The following is a 24013-nucleotide window of genomic DNA, read 5'->3' as shown; positions in this document are numbered from 1 at the left end:
GCCAATAATATCCCAGGCAATACCTGATCATTCTTCAAATAGCGCTGCTAAGCTAGCTTCACTCGATAGGGTGCGCGTGTTGAACATTGTCAGGTTCAGTTTCCATTGGCGGGCTGTCCGCACCCAGAGATTCTTTGCACCCTCTGCCGCGTAGCAGGGCTGACCGCCGCCTTGGTCAGGTGCTCCGCAGCCGCTGGGGACTGAGGCCCATGGGTAAATTGTAGAAGTAATAAGGGAGGTAGCAGCCAAATACTGCACCAGGGAGGCCAATTCCTGTTCTGGTGAGGTAGTCACTTTGTTGAAGATCAGTGGGTTTTCCTAATTTGGGTGCACCTTGACTAGTATGGTCCCACTAGCTCTCGGCGACCTTTTTTTTTTGCCGGTGTCAGGCGCCACTCTATGCCTGAAAATGTAGTGGACTGGAGGAGGTTTCGGACTTACGACCTTCAACTTACTATACTAAAAAAACTAAAAAAAAAAGGAACAGAACATTACACGTCTAGGTATACAACACCATAATTCTCCAACTTAACTGCAGGATGACCCTAAGTAGAAGGTCATTGAAATATCATATGCGGCACAAACGACATGAACTGTCTGTTCGTACTCTACATCCGTTATTAACGCACGTAATAGCGCCACTGAGAGCCTCGTTGACTTCACGGATATACTATCAGACTCGTCCTCACTTTGCGGTCAAAACTCTTGCGTGTGACTCACGCATTAAAAAAAATTAATCGAACAGAACACTACACGTCTATGCATACAACACCAAAATCCTCCAACTTAACTGCAGAATGACCCTAAATAATTGATAATTGAAATGTCATATGTTCGTACTCTACATCCCTTATTAACGCACGTAATAATGGCACTGAGAGCCCCGTTGACTTCACGGATGTACTATCAGACTCGCTCTCTCCTTGCGGTCAAAACTCTTGCGTGCGACTCGCGCATTAGAGAAGAAAAAAACTTGCGCAAATTACGCGTTCAAGGCTACAAGAAGATTCGCGCTTATTTATAAGTACTTCCACGCACTAAATGAAACTAAAATGCGGCCGTCTTCTAAATACACATGCGAGTCACGCACAGCTTTAGACATACCCTTACACAATACGTCGAAGACAAAAGAAATCTGTAGAGTATATCATTACTAAAAGCGATCCGCACAGCCCGTTTCTAAGGCGCGGTACTCTCTACGTGCGTGCGGGAACAACCATCCGGCTATTTCTAAAATCAGCTGAAGTAGACTGCAGAATAACCAGTATCTTAATAACGATACAGCGTTATTTTTTTTTCAGAACTCGCGAAATCCGAAAAGAAAGTCTTAGTTTAACGGAAACTCACGCGAACTATTTACATATCTCTGCGAAGAAAAACCACTGACGCTATCCTTTCTCGAGCCTTCAGCTGTCACGTTTTCCTGAAAGCCAACATCAAATTAACTCGAAAATTTATCTGCCTCTACCATGATCAGAAGAGACCAACACTGCCCTGTTCACGTCAACAAAATATTCCATGAATAATATGTGCGTAACACACCACGAATTTTTTACCAGAAAATATAGAAAGCCACAAGCTGTTTCCTTTTTTTTTTTTCAGCGAAAAAAAAATAACAATAGAAGAATGCTGCCGTGTCCCCTGTGCTGCTCGCGTTGCTGCTGAACTCATCGCATTTTCAATTTTCAGAGTAATTCAGCTTTATTCAGGGACTCCGGAACCGGGGCCAAGGGGGGGCGACCGCCCCCCCCCCCCCCTCAACATTTTCCAGAGGAGGCAGGCCCCCCCCCCCCCCTTTTTTCGACCGTTTACGCTGAAATCAAATTTTTGACAAGAGCTATAGTTAAATTTGCAAACTGGTGGTTGTGTAGGTCCAATGCTTTCCAGAAGGCCGATGGACGTAGAAGGACTGGATGTACAACGGTGGCACGATGGCCGGTTAAGAAGATACAAATTAAGGCACGCCACTCAACATACCTAGTAACCAAACTCTTCATTAAATCGCAACTACGCAAACAGATGCACAAAAAATTGGCGGAATATTGACTTACACATGGAGAGGGAACAACAACACATCAATGGATAAGAAACATTTCCTTCATGCCACCGCACTTCCCTATAAAATAATACACAAGCCAGGCCAATCACCGGACACTGTATATTTCCAAACTACCTCTTAAGATCCAACCAACCTGACCATAACTCTCGCAAATGCGGAAAACCTGCACAAAAGATCGATGACCAGCTCATACACTGCTCCCTAACAAGAAAGGAAAGACTACTCCCGACATGCAAATTGTCGTTGTACTTGAGTCCTGTAATCATAGAGTTTCTCACTATAACACCTAGAGGGTAATGTGGCGCCACCGTCTATGCGAGTTTCTTAAAGGGCGATGTGCCGTCATGGGAAAGATGGGATATGTGTCTGCGAGGCTTGTGTTGGCTGGTGTTGTACGAGGCTTCGTCTAAAACCTGGCTATGGCTACACAAATAACGCGTTCTTAAAATAAAATCTACATAAAAGGCTTTCATTCACCCATATTACATCTCTCAATAAAGTTTACTCACCTACAATGCAGCATCAAGCGAAGAAAAGCAAGAACAGACGACAAGTTGTTCCAAATCTTGTCTTCTGCCCTCCAACTTTAGCAGCCAGCTGATACTTCTTACGTTTCATATAATTGTACATCCAATAGTAAGTACTCAAAATTAAACATGTTTCTGTGTAATAATAAAGCTAAAGCAGCTTTTTACGTGCTGTTCTAGCAGGAAATGAATCATTGTGACAGACGAAACGGTGTTAGCCAGGCGCGTCTTCAAGACTTTCTGGCTCTCCGAGAACGATGCCACTCCGAAGTCACAATATACCGGCATTCCCATGGATACCACAGCGCAGCAGAGCCAGTTTTTCCTCTAGGTAATATAGTGAGAAACTCTATGCCTGTAATAGACGAGGCAACCTAAAGTTTGCCCGCGCGGCACCAGCGCCGAATGCTAACCTGGCGGAAGGATGGAAGTGTCGAAGGTCGTCGCTGGGCCTGCGCGCGCCCGTGTTCTCTGCGGCGCGAGCGATCGTGCGCGTTCTTTTCGCGACGGCGAGCGCGACCTCATCAACCAGGACAGGTGGCACGCAATACTGCAGTGTTGTTGATTGCCACAACATCCTAGAAAGGTCGAAAGCCGCCCGTGAAGTCCTACATAATTCCGGGGAGGTGGTACGAGAAGGACAGACGACAAGCGTGAATAACTGCAGTGCGCCGAGTCAAGTAAGTCACGTACTTTCGCATTCGCGTACAATATCCCGGTCGCCCGATAAAAACGCAATAGTAATATACCTGTATTTAGCGTATGGCCGTTTGTTTAGACGTGTCGCGTAGTTGAATCATACAGTGAGATCCGCCGTGTTAGCTTAGCGGTAAATGCATACGTGTTGGGCTGATAAGCTCGACGACGCGAGCTCGATTCCCGGCCACGGCGGCCGCATTTCGATGGGGGCGAAATGCAAGAATACACTTGTTACCGTGTACTTTTATTTTTGTGCACGTTTAAGAACCCCCAGTGGTCAAAATTATTCCTGAGATCCTCCATTACAGCGCGCCTCATAATGATATCGTGGTTTTGGCATGTAAAACCCCCGAATTTAATTGATTGTACTGTTCGTTCACTTTCGATCGGCAAGGACGAGCTCAAGAGAATTATATCCCTTTTCCAAACGCTGCAACTTAACTTGCTAGTTATGCAGGTAACGAAAGGGGCCGCGCGCTACTTCTCTTTTGTGTGGTGGCAATCCGTATTTAATGCAAGCGTCGGTAAGCGGCAGATCGGAAAGCGACTGCCCGAGACGTGTGCGTTATGTTTGTTGCTTGGCCATGCTTTCTAGGTTCACAATATCCAAGCATGCTTTAAAGTAATTGCCACCTTGCACGTTCTTCCTGCTTCACTCTTCCTGCCAAGAATTTTCGTTTCGTGTAGTAGCCGGCCATCGGTGTGAGCTTACTTTAGCTGCGGTGGGGAATTCGCCCGACGAGAAACTAGATTTGCTTTGATGAGGCATGTATCGCTAATTCTTGCGCTCGTGCTGCTGGTCCCAATGTAATCGCTGGTTACCGTGATCTGGGTTCATTCGCGGAGCGGTTTGTACGAGTGATTTCTCGTGACCACTGAAAAGATACCTTGCTCAATAATGCAATGAGTTGCCACGACTCTAACATCTTCATTGAATAAGGCATGCTATACATTAAATATTTATACAGCATGATATAAGGCATTATGCGCATATGTAGTACTTACATCGGTAATACATTTTATTGGCTTATTGGTGCTTAATGCATGTGTTCTTTCTGTTCCGACAGTGCTGATGCCACTCCCTGGGCGCCAAAATGAGAGCAGCCGTGTGTGTGCGCCCAGCAACAACGAAACCAACCGCTATCGTCACCGTCTCTGCACATCTCTACAAGCATGCATGACCGCTTTGTGACTGCACCATAAAGAAATAAAAGTGACTAAATTACTGAACTCGACGTCGTATACGATCTTGTCGGACAGTTACTGTCACATCACCGCCCGTTCAACACCATACACGTGTGGAAGCAGACGCTCCCCTATCTTGAGGCTGCCACCACGAAATAAGCTGCTGGCGTCGGCAACCTTCTTGAAACCGCATTGCAGTCTTTGCATCGCTCTTCAGAAAGCAGGCGATCTGCCGCCGTCGAAAACGGAGCGGAGTGAGCATGAGCAGCGAGGGAAAGCACGGGCGAAACAATGTAAACAAAGCGGATGCTGCACCACGGCGCGACCACGCTGCTTGACATTCCCACATAGGGGGCGCTGTCAGGAGGCGCAGTAGCGCCTTCTGGCGATAGTTTTCTCGTCTATTGGGCGTTGTATTTCCTCCGGGTAATGATGCCGATCAGCAGGATTGTTCCAGGCCGAACACCCTATTGCTACCACTGTTTCTAATGAGGTGGACAGTAACAGTAAAATCAATGGACATGTTCGTTGAGAACTATGAAAGGATGCAGACGACTTTACAGGAACTGGTAGAAATTCAAAGCTCTCTCAGTGGCACCAGCAAAACAGCCATAAAAAGGATATGAGAAAGTATTAAAGAAGTTCGAAACTTTATTGGGTATCACCCCTTCTATAGGCCTGTTTGGCCCATGCGAGGATTTAGCGAGGATGCTTCAACGCTCCGTTTACCGCGCTGCAGGAGCAAAAGAAGCAGCAGAGGCTCTTTGTGACCGCTTGTCAAGGTTACGGTCTGACACCTCATTTGACGTCCTATGGCAGCGGACGAACTCAAGAGCAACGGAGTTAGGTCGAAAAGAACCTCGTGTGCCCAGAGTATCGCAGCCGCCTATAAAGGCTTCATTTCGCATATAAGCCTGAGGAGCCGGCAGCGCTTGACGGCAAGTCGTCACAGAGAAAATAGTTTTTTGCCGCTATCGATCGTATTACCAGCGAGATTCGACGACGATTTGAACAGCCTGACATGATGAAGCAGCAGATTAGCCTCGAGCGAAATTTTACTGACGCTGCTGAAGGTCGAAACTTCGCGGCAAACGACCTAAATGAGCTTTTAGGAGCACACGCTGCAGATTTTGACATCAGCAGGCTTTCAGCGCAACTCGTGCTTCTCCCAACGCTCCTGCGTGACGACAGTCCGGCCGCAAGTGAACGCATTTTACAAATATTGCAGGGGAAATCTGCAGATATGCGTAAGATGATGGACGAGGTTGTCCGGTATCTGCAACTCGTGTTTTCTGTGTCTGCATCAGCTGCTTCAGGAGAGCGATCTTTCAGTGCTCTGAGGCGAGCAAAAACATTTTCGCGCAATCGAATGACCCAGAGGAGGCTCACACACCTTCTCCTCCTCCACACACACAAGAAGAGGGCTGCAGAACTGCACCTGGATAGCGTTATGAAAGAGTTCGTGTCTAGAACGGCAGTACGAACAGCGACCTTCGGCCTCCTTTGACAACCTCTCCTGCCCAACGCCCCCTTGTCATGCCAGCCATGAAGCTCGTCAATCTGCGACAACAGCTTTGTACATATGCCTACTTTCATGTCTACTTATAACACCCATTTGTGCACTTTTGTCAGTTCACATTTGCTTCACTGTGGGAGCGAATGCGGAAATATTAAAAATGATTTTTCGCAGCTTTCGAACCAGTTTTGGCATTTGCGCGGTGTGCGCAGGTTTTCAGTACTTCTGAAATTTCCAACCATTTTTTAAAACTATACCAATGCAGAATAAGCGAGGATGCAAATATGTAAAATTTAATACCGCTAAAATGAATTAAACCATTCATAATTGATGTCATTAAAATTATACTGATTATTAAAATAATAAAATGTAATGTAAATAAATAAGAATCGACAAATATTTAGAAAAAATATAATAAGTACAACATTATTGTTGTACTTATTATACAACAATAAGTACAACATACACAGACGACAACACTTGTCCCCCCCCCCCCACCTCCCAAAAACGTGCCGGAGTCCCTGGCTTTATTCAACATCCATCAGGTGTTTGTAATTGGAGCACGGGCGAGAAGCCTAACCTCGACTTGGTCGTGCGCCTCAGAGCACAGCATACATTATATGCAGGAAATGCGAGAAACTGCAGGAACTACAAAACAATGCTAACAGGAGGTAAGTATGTGCATGAAGTAAATTGACAAAAAATATATAGGAAGATTTTGCGAAACATTCACTGGATCAAAGAAAACACAATCGATTTGGCATTATGTGCCTCCATTCTACGGCACGCCGTCGTAATTTAACAAAATCCCACAACATCTTGGCATTGCCTCCTGTCCTCTGGTTGTTCCCTGCCATTCCGGATACTACCGCAACCAACGCGTGGCACTTACCAAATCTGCGCTTACCAAATCTTTCTTTGTATTTTTTTTTTTTTCCTCCCTTCTTTCGGTAGACTGTCTCGGTGGCTCTCCCGGCATAATCCTCCAGCAGTTTCAGCAATCAGGGCGCTGCCCACCTGCATCTTAGGTAATACGGAGCATGTTTCACAATATTCAGCCTTCTAAATGTTCTATCTCGAAGTAGCTGTCATGTGCCAACTTCAAATTTCGTGCCAACGACGCGCGGCGCCATTTCCCTTCGACAAGAAGCGCACGCCGCGTCGGTTTTTCTCTACTTCGCAAACAACCAACATGGCGGCCTTCTCGGCTTCATCTCCCGTGTTGGACGCCGCGTCGGTCTTGCCGTTGTTTTCTCGGTCAAGCCGTCCCTAGTACGTATTCATGCAAGCTCCCTGGTTTGTACTAGTGGCGGTGTCGAAGTTTCGCTCATTCATACAATTCTCGTGTCAAAGCAGCGCACGCGGAAAGAGGAAGACGCGTTGCCGCAGACTCCGTTGTTTTTTTCTTCTTTCCGCGCACTCCTCGGCGCGGCATTTTTCTTTTTTATTTCTTTTACTTTTCTGTCTTTGTCGGGCCAAGATGTCTATGTCGGCCCGAGCATCGCGAACGTTTGGTGTGCTAGCGTCTAGAAAACGGTAGTCTACCGTCGTTGCGGACACGAACGCTACGGCAGCCCGAACGACCGTTTCGAACGGCGACCGTCGCCGCTGCTTTTGTGTGTATTTGTCGCAAACCTGGCCTGTCAAAGGCGCCGCTCATCGACTTCCCTGTATTTTTTTTTTTCGCGTTTCTTTTTTTTTTTTAATTGTTTTACTCGCCAAACTTGGTGCGTGTTGCGTGTATTGCGCCATTTCAATCTCCGTATTTATTCCGAGGCGATCGTAGAACCTACTAGTTCTTTGACCTTTCGTGCCTTCTCTGGCGTCCAGCGTTTCTTTCATTGACGAACTGGCGGGCGAGACAATGCGCGAGCGCCAGAGCTCACTTTCTTTTGTCTCGAGAGGCTTTGCGGCACGGCCGTTCGGAACGATTTATGAACAGCAAGGTCTTGCCCTGCTGCGAGGCGCCGGCGAATCCGTGCGCGGCCAAACGCGTCTGGTCTCTAGACGTATCTCTGGCATTATTCAGGGGCCGCTGCTTTTCAGCATCGCTGAGAGCAGCATTCGGGACGCGCGAGTCCTTCCTTGCGAAGTTGGGAGACCGTTAGCCGCTGTGTGCGCGTGGAGCACGTTTCCTTGCCACTACGCGTGACCACGAGTGCCGTTGGCGTTTCGAAATACAGGTCGGCCGATTTTGATTACTTTGGTTCACTAGCGGCTCACGCCATTTTGAAAGTATTGTTCGTAATACTAGAAGATGAAGCGCTTAATCCTCGTTTCAGTTTTCTTTTTACCCCCTTTTTACTACACAACAGCTATAAAGGTGCAGTCATAACTTGTTGTGGTGTCTGCACTAAATATTACTGTAATGATAGGTGCCTGCTACATTTTTTTTTTTTTTTCTGCAGCAAATACACGTTTCAGAGAAGCTACTATGGAATTATGTTTGAAACGAAGATGGCACATCACACCAAAGGCTGCGAAAGTTCTGCCACCAGTTTAATGGCGGGGTATTTATGTTGTCAGTGCTGTTGCTATCACTAACATGTTAAAAGAAGGGCAGGAACTCTTAATCTCCCGAAGAAAAGCTTGCATTGCATGTGTCACGATGCGACAGCACTCTCCGAGTGTGACTCGGAGGGCTGTGTAAAATAGTACTGTTATATTTTGTCAATTTAGGTACTGCGTGATTTCGTTTTGTATTTGTATAGTTGTGCGTCTGCCGGCGGTAATCAACCTCAGGGGAAAGTGTGCTGATAAAACTTAAGGCTGTCAGTGCATGAAGTTTTGAATTTCATCACTATTGACACAAAATGTCATAAATTGGGAGCATTTTAATTTTAACCACACTTTTCATTGCAATGCTGACTTAGCTTAATTTCCTGTGGCCCCATCGCAAGAAAAGCAATGGTGGCTTCTCACTAATAACCTCACCAGCACCTCTGGAAACAACTGCTTTAATGTGCTCGCTTGCTGCATTTCTTTTTTTCCTCAGAGAGATATGCCTATCGCCTAGATAGCAAAAAGAAAGTGGTCTGCTTATCTGATGGGCTGCACAGCAGTGTGGTGCAAGCACGCACTCCCCACACAGGCCGCAGTGTAACAAGTGTTGATAAAGAAAACACAAGGTGTTGTTTGGCCTGAGATGTATGTGGCTGCCCTCAAATCGATGTGGTGTGCAACCAACCTCGGACAGTGTGCTGCTTGCATTCTTTGAGCAGTTATTTCACTTTGGAATAATCAATTGTGAACATTGGCATGAAGACAGTCTTGTTCCTGTTACATGATTGAGGACGCAGATCTATGGGACGTAGCCAACTGAACAATGTGGTTCTTGGTTTACTGCGTAGCGCAATCATAACATCATTTTTGTGTGGTTCAGATAAGTGGCTGCATATCGTAATGTTTATGACAGACGAGTCGCTGCTGTTTCGTTGTTGCCTTCGAGAGTAGAGATGCAGTTAGTAGTGCAGTACTGGGGCAGTTTGGTTTTACTGGTGTTATCATGATTGGGCATGTGCCAGGAAATGACACCTCTTGATGATTCGTCAATTGGGTGGGCTTATTAGGGTGATCTTGCCACAATAAGTTTCGTCTCAATGCAAAGAGTGCACGTGCAAAGCACGGTAAGAACAAATCCAGCAGAAGGGGACACATGTTCGAACAAAGAGGACATTATTGCACCAGCCTCATGCATTGAAACCCTTTTTTTTTTTTTTGCATTCAAGTGCATCACCATTTACTGTCCCACCTAGCAAAGATGACCTTGCCTCTTAGATACCTATTGCGAGATAAAAAATGTATTTGTGCGCTACCATTCTGACGATCCTGCAGTGCATTGTTTTCCACCAGGTGACAGGTAGCGCGAGCTCTCATGCAGAAGGCTGATTGCCTTATTGTGATTGCCAAATTTCTAGCAGTGTAGTTAAAGGAATGTTGTGTCATGCTTTGGCTATCTCGGTTTGCCGTTGTGAAGCAGGGAGGGAGGTACATCAAGTCGTCTCAAGTCAGGAGTGAAACTCGCAACTTTGTTACATAGTCACTTTGTGCAAGGCTGCAGAAAAGCAGCTTGTTCACATTATTGTTCACATTATTGCGCACTGTCTCTTAAGCTATATTATGCATTACCTTTGCATTGTGAGGATTCTTAGTTATATTTTAACTGGCCAGCAACTTTTGCCCAGAGCAAAGTTGATCCCTAAGCTAGAGCAGTTGTCACCTGTGCGTAGAATCTTGAAAGTACTCGTTAAAAGTGGGCCCGGTAGTCTTGGCACATGTGAAGTCACTGATAGGGAAAAATGTTGCCATGCAGTAGGGACTGCATGGCTTGAGTAGTAGTGCTGGAACAGCCTTGCAGTAGGCAGTTTATGAAATCAAGAGTTCGATGAAAACTCGTCTGGTCGGGATTGCTCCTAGTCAAAGGTAAAATGGACGCCGACCAAAAACGTAAAAAGAAAACGACGTTTCAACTCCCCATATGGAGCCCTGCTCATCTACCACCCTTCAACATTAGTGTCTAAACACCTTGTTTGTTGCCCTTCCGTGCTTGCGTCCGGATGCCAATTGAATAGACAGACCTCTACATGAATGCAGTATAACTATTTCTGGCATCATATTCCACTTGTGCCTTCCTTAATGTTCTGGATTAAAATTGAATGCAAGTGTTCCAGAAGCATGGCCATATGCTGTTGAGATAGGGGATGTTCAAAACGTGACGGTTGTGACATATTTCCAGCATCTGAGTGGCCTTTGCGAGCAGTTTCCTTTACTCTGAGATATCTAACCTGGGGAGTAGGAACGTGGATGCTGCCTATACTTGAAAAATCTATCGGAAGCTTACTGACCACACAAGCCTTTTATGCATGAACTTTCCATCAATCAGCTGGCAGGGAACCTCCATTTCTTGCTTACATAGCCAGGGCATAAGTTTGTGGCCTAACTGCATTGGCTTGCAACTCCTAGTTGCAATGGGAAGCTGTGGTGTAATTTAATTTGACATGTGCACACAGTTGTTGCGTGCAAGTCGAGGGGGTTTTGTCATTTTTATTAACTTGCACTTGACTTCTCTAGGAGTCGTTCCCATGTTTCTGCATTGGAAATTAAGGTAAAAAGACTCATTTGTAAAACTTCTACCTTGCTGATTTCTGTAAAAATCATTTGTGTATGCAATGTTCTTGTGCATTCAAGTCGGTTAATGCATTCAAGTCGTCGGCCCTATCATTTGCTGGCCTGCTGGTTAGTTGACTTGTTGGAGTGAATGCCCCAAAAAAGTGGTAGTATTTGGGTTAGATCCCAGGACATGGACAAATTTTTCTCCAGCTGAAAAGCTTTCTTCATGAAAAACTCCTGTAGGCTTCCTGCATAGCCCAATGCTACTTTCATGTGGATGACAACATTCCCATTCATGTTCTGTAATTTTCTTCTCTAAAGCCTCTACCTCAAGTTACACGATGCCCGCACTGTTGTCTGGGTCCCCACTGTAACTTCGGTGCTGGTTTGCTGAAATGCAAGTTGTGAGGTAGGCTGGAAGCTAAGCATTTGGCAGAATTGCCCATCTGGCTGAGCTGATTAATTGAGATGTTAATAATCTCTGCAACCAAAAAATGAGGTTTATTCAGCTTAATGTTTCAGGGCCAATTTAGCTCATTCCTCGGGGATTAAACGGTGGAACACAACTTTACAGAAAATGTTGATAATAAGAGCAGAGGATTTCACATAGGTTGGTAAGCTTGTTCTCCTGGTAGGGTTGATGAACCAGAATGACGAAGGGGGGGAGAAGTGGTACATGGATTTCGGGGGGCAGTGCCGATACTGAAGACGGAAGGCTACAGTTTCTGTGCGTGGCCTTTTAATGACATTAACATTCTTAGCCTACTTCAGCAACTTTGCGTCTATCTATGTGTACTCCATCTCGCAAGTCGCTTGCAGCACTGCGAAAGGTACGAGGCGTACACAGGCAATATCCTTCCTCAACGGAATATAGTTCCGGGCGTAACTGTCTGATTAATGGCAGTATCACAGAGTTTTGTTTTTGCTCGTCACATGATGCGTCACAGCGATGTCACATGTTAGGACCGTTGCACATGCACATCATGTGCCGCGAATTCGACAGCTGCCGAGCAGACGACGCGGCATAGATGAGCACATCTTGAGGGGCATTCGGCCTTCCTATTCGCTTGAGTCCAGCAGCAACTTCCACAGGTCTGCAAACGACTGGAGGGATGGAGTTAGCCAGTGTCTTCATGCTACTCTTCCCAGTGACCCAAGTTGTCTACTAGCTTGGGCCACTGGGTGTGTGCTGGCTGCTGTCTTGCTGGGCAGACAATATGGGTTGCCGGGCAGGTGCCCAAACTTTCAGTCCCTAAGTGTATAACATCAGCGTAATCATTAAAATCTCTAATAATAGTGAATTTCCCATCACCAAATTACACATGAACCACCACTTGAATGCTAATCGCATTAACGTTGATAATCATCCCCAAAGGATGCGTTTCCTGTTTTTTTTTCTTTGCTTTCTATGGGTTGGACAGCCAATGATTCATAATTTTCTTTGCAGGAGGGCGCAAAGGGCCAGCAGGATGCCCAAGCGGGCGCGCATCAAGAACAATGGCGAAGCGGGGCCGCCGCCGCGAGCCTCCCCGCGGGTGGCCAAGCGTCAACTGTTGAGCGGGCAGGCAGCCGACGAAAACCACACGATGGTGCGCAAGTGCGAGAAAGTGAGCTGCCACGAGACCCGGCCCAGCTGCTTTGCCCGCACCTCTAAGAGGCAAGCCACTTGATTCTCTTAAAGGTTACCTGAAACAAAACTTGGGTCTCGTAAAAAAAGCCTAGTTTTCACATAGGCTAAAAATAGAACTGTCTTTGCACAAAATTTTTTGCTCAAAGTATGCATGCGTCTCAAAAAAGCAGGCGAAATTGGGACGTTTTTGACACCGAAACTTAAAGGTACACGGCCATTACCGTTCGCCGTAAGTGACGCACCACCCAGCGCGTTAAGAGTCGGCGCGGCTCCTCAGCGGGGTCTCCAAGACTAGCCAGCGCTCGTGGCACATTGACCATCTCGAAGGCGACGTGCTGCAATCTGCATCACGGTCACTTTCGCTAACCACTAGATTCACCCGTCACTTGCTTACGTGCTATTTATAAGCTGTTAATAAGAAAATTTGGCAATTACGAGCCATGCAGCTTTGCCAAGGTTGCTTCAATACTGTATTGTACTCGTTTATGACCAATTTACACAGCCAAAGCACCTCGTGCAATACCTCGTGACAGTCTACTCCAAGTTGCTCATTCAGGTGCACGTGAAATGAAGAGTATGAGACAACCACCGGCATGGTTCAAAAGAAACCTGTGGCATTTGGATGCGAACTTATTTTTTGAAATTTCAAAAAAGCGTTCACTAGGATGCAGGCATAAAAAACAGTAGGTGCCTCACTGACACAGGGTCCTTGACCCTGCACTATAGCTGCAGTATTGTGCATCCGAAACAATACACGATTTGTACAAATAATTTTTGGTAATTAGACAAAGAATGCAAAGAATTTGTCAGTAGGTAAGGCAATGGTGCCATTGAAATTATGCACAGCAAGGTACAGTCGACATAATTAATTTCCGAGATTTGCAAGAGTAAAAGTAAAGCTGAAATTTTTAATTTTTTCATTCCTTTTCTTTTTTTCGAAGTATGAAAGATATGGCTAAATTGTACCAATTCTAGGAACTGAAATCGTTATTGAGGGTTTTCACTGTTTATACAAATATTAGCAAAAATGTATAAGCTCAAAACAAATGTAATAAAGCACGACCCTGGGAATGATAAAAAATAGACATCACAATTCTGTAAATTGTATCTTGTAGATCACCTAAAGCAGGTGAATACATTAGTTTACAGCTTGCATGAAATTGCTTGAAAAGTGCTATTCACTCGCCGTGGTGGCTTAGTGGTGACCGCGTTGCGGTGCTAAGCATGGTGTCGCATGTTCAAGTCCTGTCCACTGCAACCGCAATTCGATGGGAGGTCAAATGCAAAAACGGCCGTGAACCGCAGGTAGTCAAAATTATAACGGAGTCTCCCACTAAAGCCTGCCTCATAATCATATCCTGGTCTTGGCATGTAAAAGCTTCAGAATCTAATATTACGTTAGTTCATGCCTGAACCTGCTCTGTATTGAACCAGTTTTAAACTGGTCACATTAAAATAAGACATGATTAATTGTCCTCACAACGAATTACAATCATAGTGTGCATTACTGTGCTGACAGCTATTTGGTGAAAAAACGACGCCGGAATGCGGATGCCGCTAGAGTGAAACTTGCCACACACTTTGCGTGGAGCCTCAGCTACTTCCCATCTTTGACCGCAGATGGCGTAAGTATCTGTTCAATCTAAGGTCCCCAGCTCGGTCTACGGTGCCTCAGTGTGCTCCTCCTCCCCCGAACGGATAGAGGGAACGCATCGAAGTTCTGCTCATTTAACATAGATGGCAAGATACAGAAAACTGGCTTGACGCTGAGAGAAAGCTTCACAAAAAGAAAAATTCTTGTCAATATTTCTTTAATCCATTTATTCCAAAAAACTTTAATCCAAAAAAAAAATAACCTTTGTTATGTGCAGGTGCTGTGGTGATGGCTACACTTCTCGATGGTACCATCTCTCGTCGGGCGAACATTTCTGCAACGAGTGCTTCGACTACTATTATCGCAGGTAACAAAACTGAGTGTACAAGAACTGAAGTTTGGCTGAGTTTGTAAGAATTCATACTTAACTTCAAGCTCCTTTCAGGTGTCCTTTTTCTTTTTTTTTTTTTTTTGTGCTTGAAGTCAAGTATGAACACCGAGTGTGCTAGCCGCTGTGTGATTTTTAGTTATGAGGCATTGGTGAGTTAACTGAACTGAAGGGCAAGCTAGTTGTTCATGAAGTCAGGTTCACAAATGTGAGTGTCTCAGTTAACTTGGTTGCTTTCTAGTGATTTACAAAGGACCGACTTACGGCGACTGCTGTTCACACGGACTTGTGCGACCTACCCGTTGCCACACCGAAATGTCTGGCGAATGTTGCCTTTCACGTTTACTTGCACCGCCATCGGCACGTAAAATAGGCAGCAGTGTATGCAGAAGTTATGCTCCTCACCGCTAATTTGTTGAGCAACTTTCTGACTGCAGTCGCACTACTGAAAAAATCTAGCAGCATGCGACTGACCCAAAACAGTCGATTTTTAAACCATTTGCAACTAGCTCGGTCACACGACCCCTGACAGTTGCCGGTGTGAATGAGCCCGAAGTCTAAGTAAAGGGCAAGGGAGGGTGGCCGAGGTGACAAGCACTTCCGTGCCATGTGTGAACAACACAGGTTCAGGGGGTTACTGGTGCCAGGCCCACTCCTGACCAGCGGCTCACATGAAGCAAGAGATGCATTTGCAAATACGAAATGCTTTAGTAATTAAACAGGAGGAGTACTAACTCATATTTCTAAAGTTGTAGAATCTCTACCATGTGCTTCTTCCACTTAGAAAGACCATGCTTAGCGAGTAGGAAGATTGGGACACACTTGTAAGATATTTTAATTTGATAAAGTTGGTCTTGAAATGCTAGGTCTGGCATCATCAACATTACCGTGACATTTTTACAGAGCGCGGTATCTGCTGATATCATGTACAGTGGCTTTACTCATGAAAAAAAATTTTTTTTGAAGGGTGCTGCTTGTGTTAATTCTGGCTGTGCTCCTGCGTGACAGTGCATGTTTTGGCCTGTTATCGGTCCTCTTTAAGCAAGGACGATGCTTAGGTGCATGTGCTAACCATCATTCCCATGCCAGATGAAGCGCTGTACCAGTGGCATGCGTCGACACCAGCACCAGTAATGGCACTCGATAGGGGCTGGCACCAGATGTCACTGCCTCATTGTTGTCATTCTCTTCTGCCCCTCAGCACCAAGCCCGGTTATGTGGAGTACTCGAGTTGGCGGGAGCACTGGTCACGCAATGCCCGCTCGGAGGCCTCGCTTCGCCTCTTCATGGCCGACCAGGTCTTGCCGTTCTGGGCACAGTGCGTGCGCTGTCGCAAGTGGCGCCGCCTACCCAAGGGGGACGACCTCACACCAGAGTTCGTCGACTCATTCACCTGCAATGACATCCCGTCGTACGACGACACCACGGTGGGGGCGTTAGCTTATTCCGAATCCCTGATGATTGTTAACCCTTTCTTCACCATTGACGAGTCTACTGTCCAACGTGATTACAGTTAAACCTGCTTATAACGAACCTCCATATAACGAATTCCTGGATATAACGAAGTTTTTCGATTCCCCGCCGTTACTCCATAGAAGCACATGTATTTGAGACCTCTACGTAACGAAGTGGCAGCGGGAGACCCCCTCGATATAACGAATTTTCACGTCCGACCACTTAAAGATTTCGCCCCAAATTTTGTCATTTTTGCGCGAGCAGCAACCGGAAGCACCTTCTCCGCCGCGATGGAATGCGAAGCGAGCGCACGTGTGCGTGCGTGCGTGTGCGAGGCGGCCCTGCATCCCTCGACCCGGCGATCTTGCCGCAGCGGGCGTGACCTTTCCCCCTCCCTTCATTCAAATCTGATCCTGCCGCTTGCTGCAGCTGGCCTAGCCCGTCAAGCCGGCACTCTCTCCTTTTCCAGCTGGTGTTGCCGACGCGCTGGTACATGATGTGGCACATCAGACTCGATGAGCGCGGACACGCGCTGTGAAACGTTGGCGGCGTGTGGAAGCGCCGCTGAGAAGCGAGCGAAGTGACCTTCGTGCCGTTGTCTATTGCTTCAACGCAAACTGAGCGCCGAGAACACACAGCACGCAGAAAGCTACGAGCCGCCGACGCACCTACACTGCTAGACTCTGCCCCAACGCAGATCGCTTTCAAGATACGGCCTGCGCGACCGCGCGCCGCCCCGCTATCCCTCCCCCCTCTCTCTCTCGCCGGTGCCTCGAGCGCAACGGTAGAAGGCGCGCTACCTCACTGCTTTTCTTGCACGCGCGAGATTTCGACGCGGTCGTCGGCTCCCCTCGCACATACAGCATACGGCGCGCGGCGACTGCGTTATCGCCCTTAGACTTTAGGGTACGGACCGCTAGCAGCAATAACACGCAGCAAAAACGCGCGTCAGAAACGCGCGGCAAAAGCGGCAGGAATCGGGGGTCTCTCGCGGCGTGCCGCGCGAAATGGGTTCTGCGGCAAATGCCGCGTGCAGCGAGATGAAGAACCAATCAAGAGCGGCGAGGGTGACGTCACGGAGCCATCACAACCGGAACGCCGCCGGTCCGCGCCGGGTTTTCAATCGACGATCGTCGTCTCTCGCATGAAACAACGAGCGCTCGCGGTGTTGCTCGCCCGTTCGGAGAGCGCGGGAGATCTTATCGCGCGCCCGCGCGGCAAGACGCGCGTGCCACGGTGGCCTCGCGGCAAGGCGCTGACGCGCGCGTTTTTTGCCGCTAGCGTGGCCGTACCCTTATATACGTAATATCTATGAGCCAAAACCAATTTTAGGGCCACAACGCGTCATGGACACCATCTTAATATAGCAAATACGGATCTCAAGGGCCATACTTTTGCTGGCGGAAACCGAAAATACGTCATAGTTGTCACCCCCGGCACTTTGGGCGGCCAATGCCATCGTCAAGCTACCAAGCCAAGCGACATGAAAAGTCAAAATGGCCGCTCTGGCCGGTCGCAACGTATGATGCGGGAACGGTCCCACAGTTGCGACGCAACAGCGGGGTTACCAATGCATTGAGTTCTAAGGGAGCTGTGCCGGGACCGGTCGAAAACGATGTAACAGCCGGGAAAACGCAGCCCCCGGAAACGCAACAGCGAGGTTCTACTGTAACACTATACGACGCTACGACGCCGTCGTGACGCTCGCTCTTCGTTTCCGATGCCTCGCGCTTGTGCGAAACGACACGCGTCCACGCATCCGGTACCTGGTGTGACATTCCGAGGATGAATGCTTCGACGAAAACGGAAAACGGGTGCGCGTTACAATTGAGGGCGCGTTAGAATCGAGTAAATACGGCAAACGTTTATTTTTCGAATTTTCGTGCCGAACCTGCATATAACGAAATCCTCTTTATAACGAAGTTTTTCGGGAATTTGTCAATTTCGTTATATCCAGGTTTAACTGTATATCGAACCTGTTTACAGGGAATTATCCCTTATATTGAACAATGTTTGACACCGTTCAGTTACAAAGAGAATCATTACACTTGCCGAAGTCACAACAAGTGTCTCGGGCCTTCTCGTGCCTCAACGATTTGTGCGGCACTTTGCATTACATAAATGTCAACTACAGTTGAGCTTGCATTTTTTAGTCATTTCAGAGTGTATGTTTTCCTGGTTTTTACATTTTGTCTCGCATTTCTTTTTTTCTTTTTTCTATAATGTATGACCAAGGTTCTACTGTATATCCATGAGTTTGACCCGGGTTAGTTATTGACGCTAAATGGCAGTGCCTGGCACTGCGTATGTCTTTGTATATTTATAAGCTGCTTGAATGCTTACATTAGAAATATGCTTGCTTGCAAGCTGCATTTCTTGGAAATGTAAAATTCTCCCTCTTTTCTGCGGTACAAAAAGGGTGGACTCTCAAGGTCATGTCTCGGGCCCCTCCCAACATGCGAAAACGTCCATTCCAGTCAGTAGTCGAGAAGCGCTCCATAGGCGCGCATTCTCACGTTTTCCGGTTGTTTGGGTTGATAGCGCTAGCTTTCGAGAGTTTTTGCAACTACAGTGCAGTCCACTTAAAACGATACCACGTATAACGATGAGTCGACTTAGAGTATCAACTTATGCATTAGGGCTATGAGAAAAACACCCATAAATAACAATATGTTATTCACCGTATATCGGATATAACAATAGAAATTTTGCTTCTGGGTGGCGTTTTTCGTCCAGAATAATCGTGAAATTTGCGTTCCTAAGTTGCCCTTGGCCGAGACAGGGCGAAAAGTTTGCCTACGCGAATTCGTATCTGCCGCCATTACCGCGCAGCACGTCCAGCCCGCATGCCGATTGCAAAAGCCACAGAGAGCATCGCAAGTTGGCGTAGCAAGCACAAGATGGCGCGAGCTGCTTCACCGTCTATTGTACGCAGTTGCGCAAGCGTGCAGAGAAGAAAAAAAAGAAGAAAGCGATAAACTAGGTGCGCCGACAAAGTGCAAAGCTGTGTCACTTGAGACAAAGCTGCAAATTTTGCATGACTCAAAGAGGTACGAGCTCCATAATCGTCGATGATATCGACGATTATAGAAACAGGGTGCGCCACGATCATGAAGGCTAGAAGCAGTGGCCATGCCTATCAATGGCAAAGGCAGGATTCATGCGGCAGGACAAAACCAACACCGTGGAAGCCGCTGACATTACATAACTCTCAGAACACGTCGCTACTGACGACGAAATAGATGGTATTTCGATGGAGGAGTTTCTGAGGGCAGATAGTGCTGCAGAGAGATCTCCAATGGGGCGATCGTGTTCGCGACAGATGGCAGCATTGTGCGACAGAGGTGACGACAGCAGCGGCAGTGATGACAAGATTGACAATGGCCCTTCTTTTTGACACCAACCCCAATGTTCACCCCAAGTGCAATGCCGTCGATGAAGTCGCTCATTGATTTCACGCACGCTAAATTATAGCCGCCAGTGTTCACGCAGCAGCTGGGCGCGATGCACACTGTGGTTGGGAACCTAAAACTTCCGCAAAAGCAAGTGCAGATTTCTGACTATTACAGCGAGATAACGATTGAGATGCTATTTAAAGGTATAAATAAACATCTCATGCTGCACAGCCTACTTTCTACAACGTAGATTTTTTTTTTTTTTTTTTTTAATCTCAAGTGGTAAATTTGGTTTCGGGTCTACAAAGGTATACAGTCAAACCCACTTATAATGATACCAGTTTTAGCAATACAGTCTAATCTCGGTGATACGAATCACATGGGGTCACGAAAAATATTCGTATTAGCCGAAATCCATATCATCGAAACACAATTAAAACTAGCTAAATTACGGGGGGCGGGGTCAGATCGCGAAAATCGCGAGAAAACTTGATTTTTGAAAACCACGCGTTTGGGTATCTGCAACGCCTAATCTACGCTGCATCAAAATGGTTTGGCTGAAAACGCACTGAAAGTGCCCGAAAAAGTTTAATTCGTCAGTGCGCAGGGCGAGAAAACAGCTTTAAATCGCGCAAAATCACCGCAGTTCACGGAGCCATATCTCGTATTTCCCGCCACCGAGCGCCGCCATCTTGGTATCGTTCGAAAGCTCAAAGTTTCGCCGTTCCGCTTCTCAATTCGTCCGTCGTCGCCAACTTGTAACAAACGCACAAACACCAAAGAAGCGCGGGTGTGCGATAGGTAGTCACACGGGCCCTCTGAAAAAAGCGGGCCTCCGATTGGCTGCCATGCTGAAAGGCGTCTCTCCATTGGTTGCTGCTGTGACAGGGGCAAGATGGCAACCACAGTTGTCTGCTTCGTAAACCACGCCGGCGTCTTCACTTGGCACACAGAATTCGGATTACTGAGAACTCCCAGGTTAGTGATGGATCGTCGCTCGTTGGCGAATAAACTTTGGATCGGAATACGGAAGCGCTCCTACGGCAAGAAAAATACGGCGATTAGCGGGAGAAGCGGAGGAGCACCCGACTGAACGAGCGCAACCTTGCACCGTGGATTACGTGCTGCGCTATCTTGCACCGTGTGACTCCAGCAGCGAAACCCACAATCGCCCTGTGCCATCGGCACCGATAACGCAGCCGACGGAAGACGCGCCAACGGAGGCTCCCACGCCTCGGCGTAGGGCCGCGCGAATCAGCTGAGATCGTATCTCGGTAGACATAGCTCACTGCGACTAGGCAAAATGGCGCAAAAAAGAACGCGGCCCGAAGCACGGCAGCCACTCCGCCCGATCGATGGCACGCGGAAAAGGAGGAAAAGCACAAAAGCAACAAAAGCGCCACCGCTTCGAACTCTTCGCGCCCATTCGCGGCCTCCGCGCTGTCCGGCGTCGCGTCCGCGCCTCCACACCAAAAGAGAAAGGGAGAAAGCGCGTGACTGCACTCTGTTCTCCTTCCCGGCCGTCGGTGGGGCGGCATTTATTCGTATCAACCGACGTGGGTCGAAAATCGATTCGTAACAACCGTTTTCTAGCACGTTGCAAAGTAATGGGGCTCGGCCGGGACCGCAGAAAAATTCGTATCATCCGGAAATTCGTATTAGCCGTGATCGTATCATCGAGGTTCCACTGTATATTGGTTATAACAATGACAAGCTGCTGCACCGTCAACTCTTGTATGTTTTCTATGGTGAAATAACCCGCTTACTACAAGCCCCCATGCCGCATTATCGGTTATAGCGATGAAGTCTGGCTTCCATGTCTAAAGGGAATGCAATGCGAACTCCTTGAAAAGAAAAAAAAAGAAATTTGAGCCGTTGCACGCCGCCGCGCACTGTTTTCCACCCTTCTCCGCATCGCCAGCCTCGCTCACCTCTGTCCCGTTGCCCTTCCACCCCTCCGAACACGAATGGGCTGCGCCCATAGCTCTGCGCCGCACCACCCTCCAAAACACGAATGGACCGCGCCAACTGCGCTGATAGCATTGGGCTGGCGGAGCGCCGCAAATGTGCGACGCAGTAAAGCCAAAAAGGTGTTAGCACCCACGCAAACGAAGTGACGGGAGTTCGCATCGCCATAGTCATTAGTGAAAATCGTACTGGTATGACAGCAAGACAGCAACACTGGAGCGCTTTGTGCCTTTAAAGCCTTTATTCTTGCATTTACCGCCGCGCATAGCATCATGTTGGCCGCGTGCCTTCATGACTGCCTAGTCACCATCCATGGTCGCGTCGACAGCGGCCACGGTTGCGGCAAACAGTTTCGTTTTGCTCAGTGCATAGCTGTTGAGGATGAAGAGCACCGTCTACATAGCGATGGGTGGCGACCTGGCAACACAGGCGAAAAAATAATTGGGATGTGCGCGCGGTAGGGAAAAGCATGTCTCGGATGAAGAAGCGCGCCACGGCCACGCTGTGACAGAAGTGGCAAGGTCTTCGCCGCTGCAAGCGCTTATCAGTCACGAGATGACAAGAATTGTCGCTTCCGCGCTGCTTTTGTGCAAAATAGAAACAGGATTCTGTTGGTTCATTCAGTAAAGAAAAGCGTGTTGACGTAGAAAGCGTTTGTTTATTGTTTTCTTGATAACCTCGATAATTCGACTTGGGTTAATTCGGACATTTTTTCGGTCCTGTGAAGTCCGAATCAGCGAGGTTTTACTATATCAGTGCCATCCTTGAACGCCGACAGTCGCGACTTATTACACGCGATCAGAGCATGCAGGAAGCAGAGTTAAGCAGTGAAACGAGTCAACACAATCAGCAGCCAGATGGAGGAAGGTGGTTTCTGCCGGATAGGATGAGCAGATCCCGTGTCAATCACGTGACGAGTACGTGACTCTGGCACATTAATTGTTCCTCGCTCTGCGCAAAATCAAAGACTGTGGCATGCTTGGCCAGGACGTGACCAAGGCTCGGCGCTTCTCTGACGGCAACGACTTGTTGACCATAGCCAGAAACTTGTCCTCTGTAGGGTGAGTGACAGACGTGGTCTACTGTTTAATTGGTGGGGAAGGGCACTGGGTAGCACGACAGGCCTCCCTGCCATCATTAGCACATTTTTCTTTTTTCTCACAACAGCTGTGCCGTTCCCCGAGGGTATGACAGGCGGAGACCCCTCAGTAAAAGCGGATAACAAATTTCACCAGCGCCGCAATCCACAGTTTTTTTTTCGTTTTTCATTCAACCCTGGATTATATCAATTACGGTTATAACAAAATTATTCTGGCAAGGGTGCCCGTTGCTTCGTGGAATTGCTCAAGTAATGCACGATGACCCTACATCTGGACATATGGGATTTTCCAGGATGTTTCAGCGCACACAAGAACGTTTCTTCTGGCCAAAGATGCGCCAAAGTGTAGCAGCGTACGTTGCGAGCTGTGAACTGTGTCAACGCTACAAGCGCCCAACTAGCGGCCCTCCCGGACTTCTGCATCCCATCACGCCCCCTGCTTCACCGTTTGAGGTAGTTGGTGTTGACCTGCTCGGCCCTCTGCCGCGATCAACGACAGGCAACCGATGGATTATAGTATGCGTCGATCACCTGACACGCTATGCAGAAAGTGCGGCGATTCGTGTAGCAACGGCCGCTGAAGTCTCACACTTCATGCTCTCATTCGTCATTTTACGCCATGGATCCCCTCGTGTTATTATCAGTGATCGTGGCCGGCAATTTGTTGCCGATGTGGTTGAAGAGCTTCTCCGGCTTTCGACGTCTCATTTTCGTCACGCCACGCCGTACCACCCACAGACTAACGGCTTAACTGAACGGACCAACAGAACTCTCATCAACATGCTTGCGATGTATGTTGATTCCGCTCACAAATCTTGGGACACTGTGTTGCCTTTCATAACTTTCGCCTACAATACCGCAAAACACGAAACCACCGGATACAGCCCATTCTATCTCCTATACGTCCGCCAACCGCGTACAGCTCTCGATTCTATCCTTCCGTTCTCCGAAACCGCCGAAACTTCTCTGGCCGAAACACTTTGCCGCGCAGAAGAGGCCCGGCGCATCGCCCGCCTTCGTACTTTTGCCTCCCAAGAACGCTCTAAAACCCGTTATGACGAGCGCCATCAGCACGTATCGTACGAGAAAGGTGATTTGGTGTGGCTATGGACGCCACTTCGGAAGCGCGGCCTATACCAAAAGTTCTTGGCCCGTTACACCGGCCCCTTTGTCGTTATGGCACGTCTCAGTGATGTCACGTACGTGATTTGTCGACTCTTGTCTACTGGCCGCCGCTCAAGCAAGACCAACGTCGTCCATGTCGCCCGTCTTAAACGTTTTCACCACCGGAACTCCAACTGACTCGGCCGGTGGGCATCGTCTGCAAAGGGGGGAATTGCTACGATACGGGAGGACGATTGAAAGTGAAGGAAGACGACGTGAGTTCGG

General features: G+C 47.8%; 1 protein-coding gene across 1 annotated transcript in view; it reads left to right on the top strand.

The window, feature by feature from the left end:
- Nucleotides 1-7695: 7695 nt before the first annotated feature.
- Nucleotides 7696-24013, top strand: part of LOC119450707 (lysine-specific histone demethylase 1B-like) — a 66944-nt gene continuing 50626 nt past the window's right edge. Inside the window, exons 1-4 of the mRNA XM_049666153.1 lie at nucleotides 7696-8169; nucleotides 12543-12752; nucleotides 14597-14686; nucleotides 15909-16134. Of these exons, the coding sequence (XP_049522110.1) occupies nucleotides 12565-12752; nucleotides 14597-14686; nucleotides 15909-16134 (504 nt within the window). The 5' untranslated portion in view covers nucleotides 7696-8169; nucleotides 12543-12564. The remainder of the gene's footprint in view (nucleotides 8170-12542; nucleotides 12753-14596; nucleotides 14687-15908; nucleotides 16135-24013) is intronic.

The sequence above is a fragment of the Dermacentor silvarum genome, chromosome 4 (genome assembly GCF_013339745.2).
Source record: "Dermacentor silvarum isolate Dsil-2018 chromosome 4, BIME_Dsil_1.4, whole genome shotgun sequence".
Taxonomy (NCBI): Eukaryota; Metazoa; Arthropoda; class Arachnida; order Ixodida; family Ixodidae; genus Dermacentor; species Dermacentor silvarum.
Note: the sequence above shows the minus strand (reverse complement) of the source record. Positions and strands in the feature narration are given on the sequence as shown.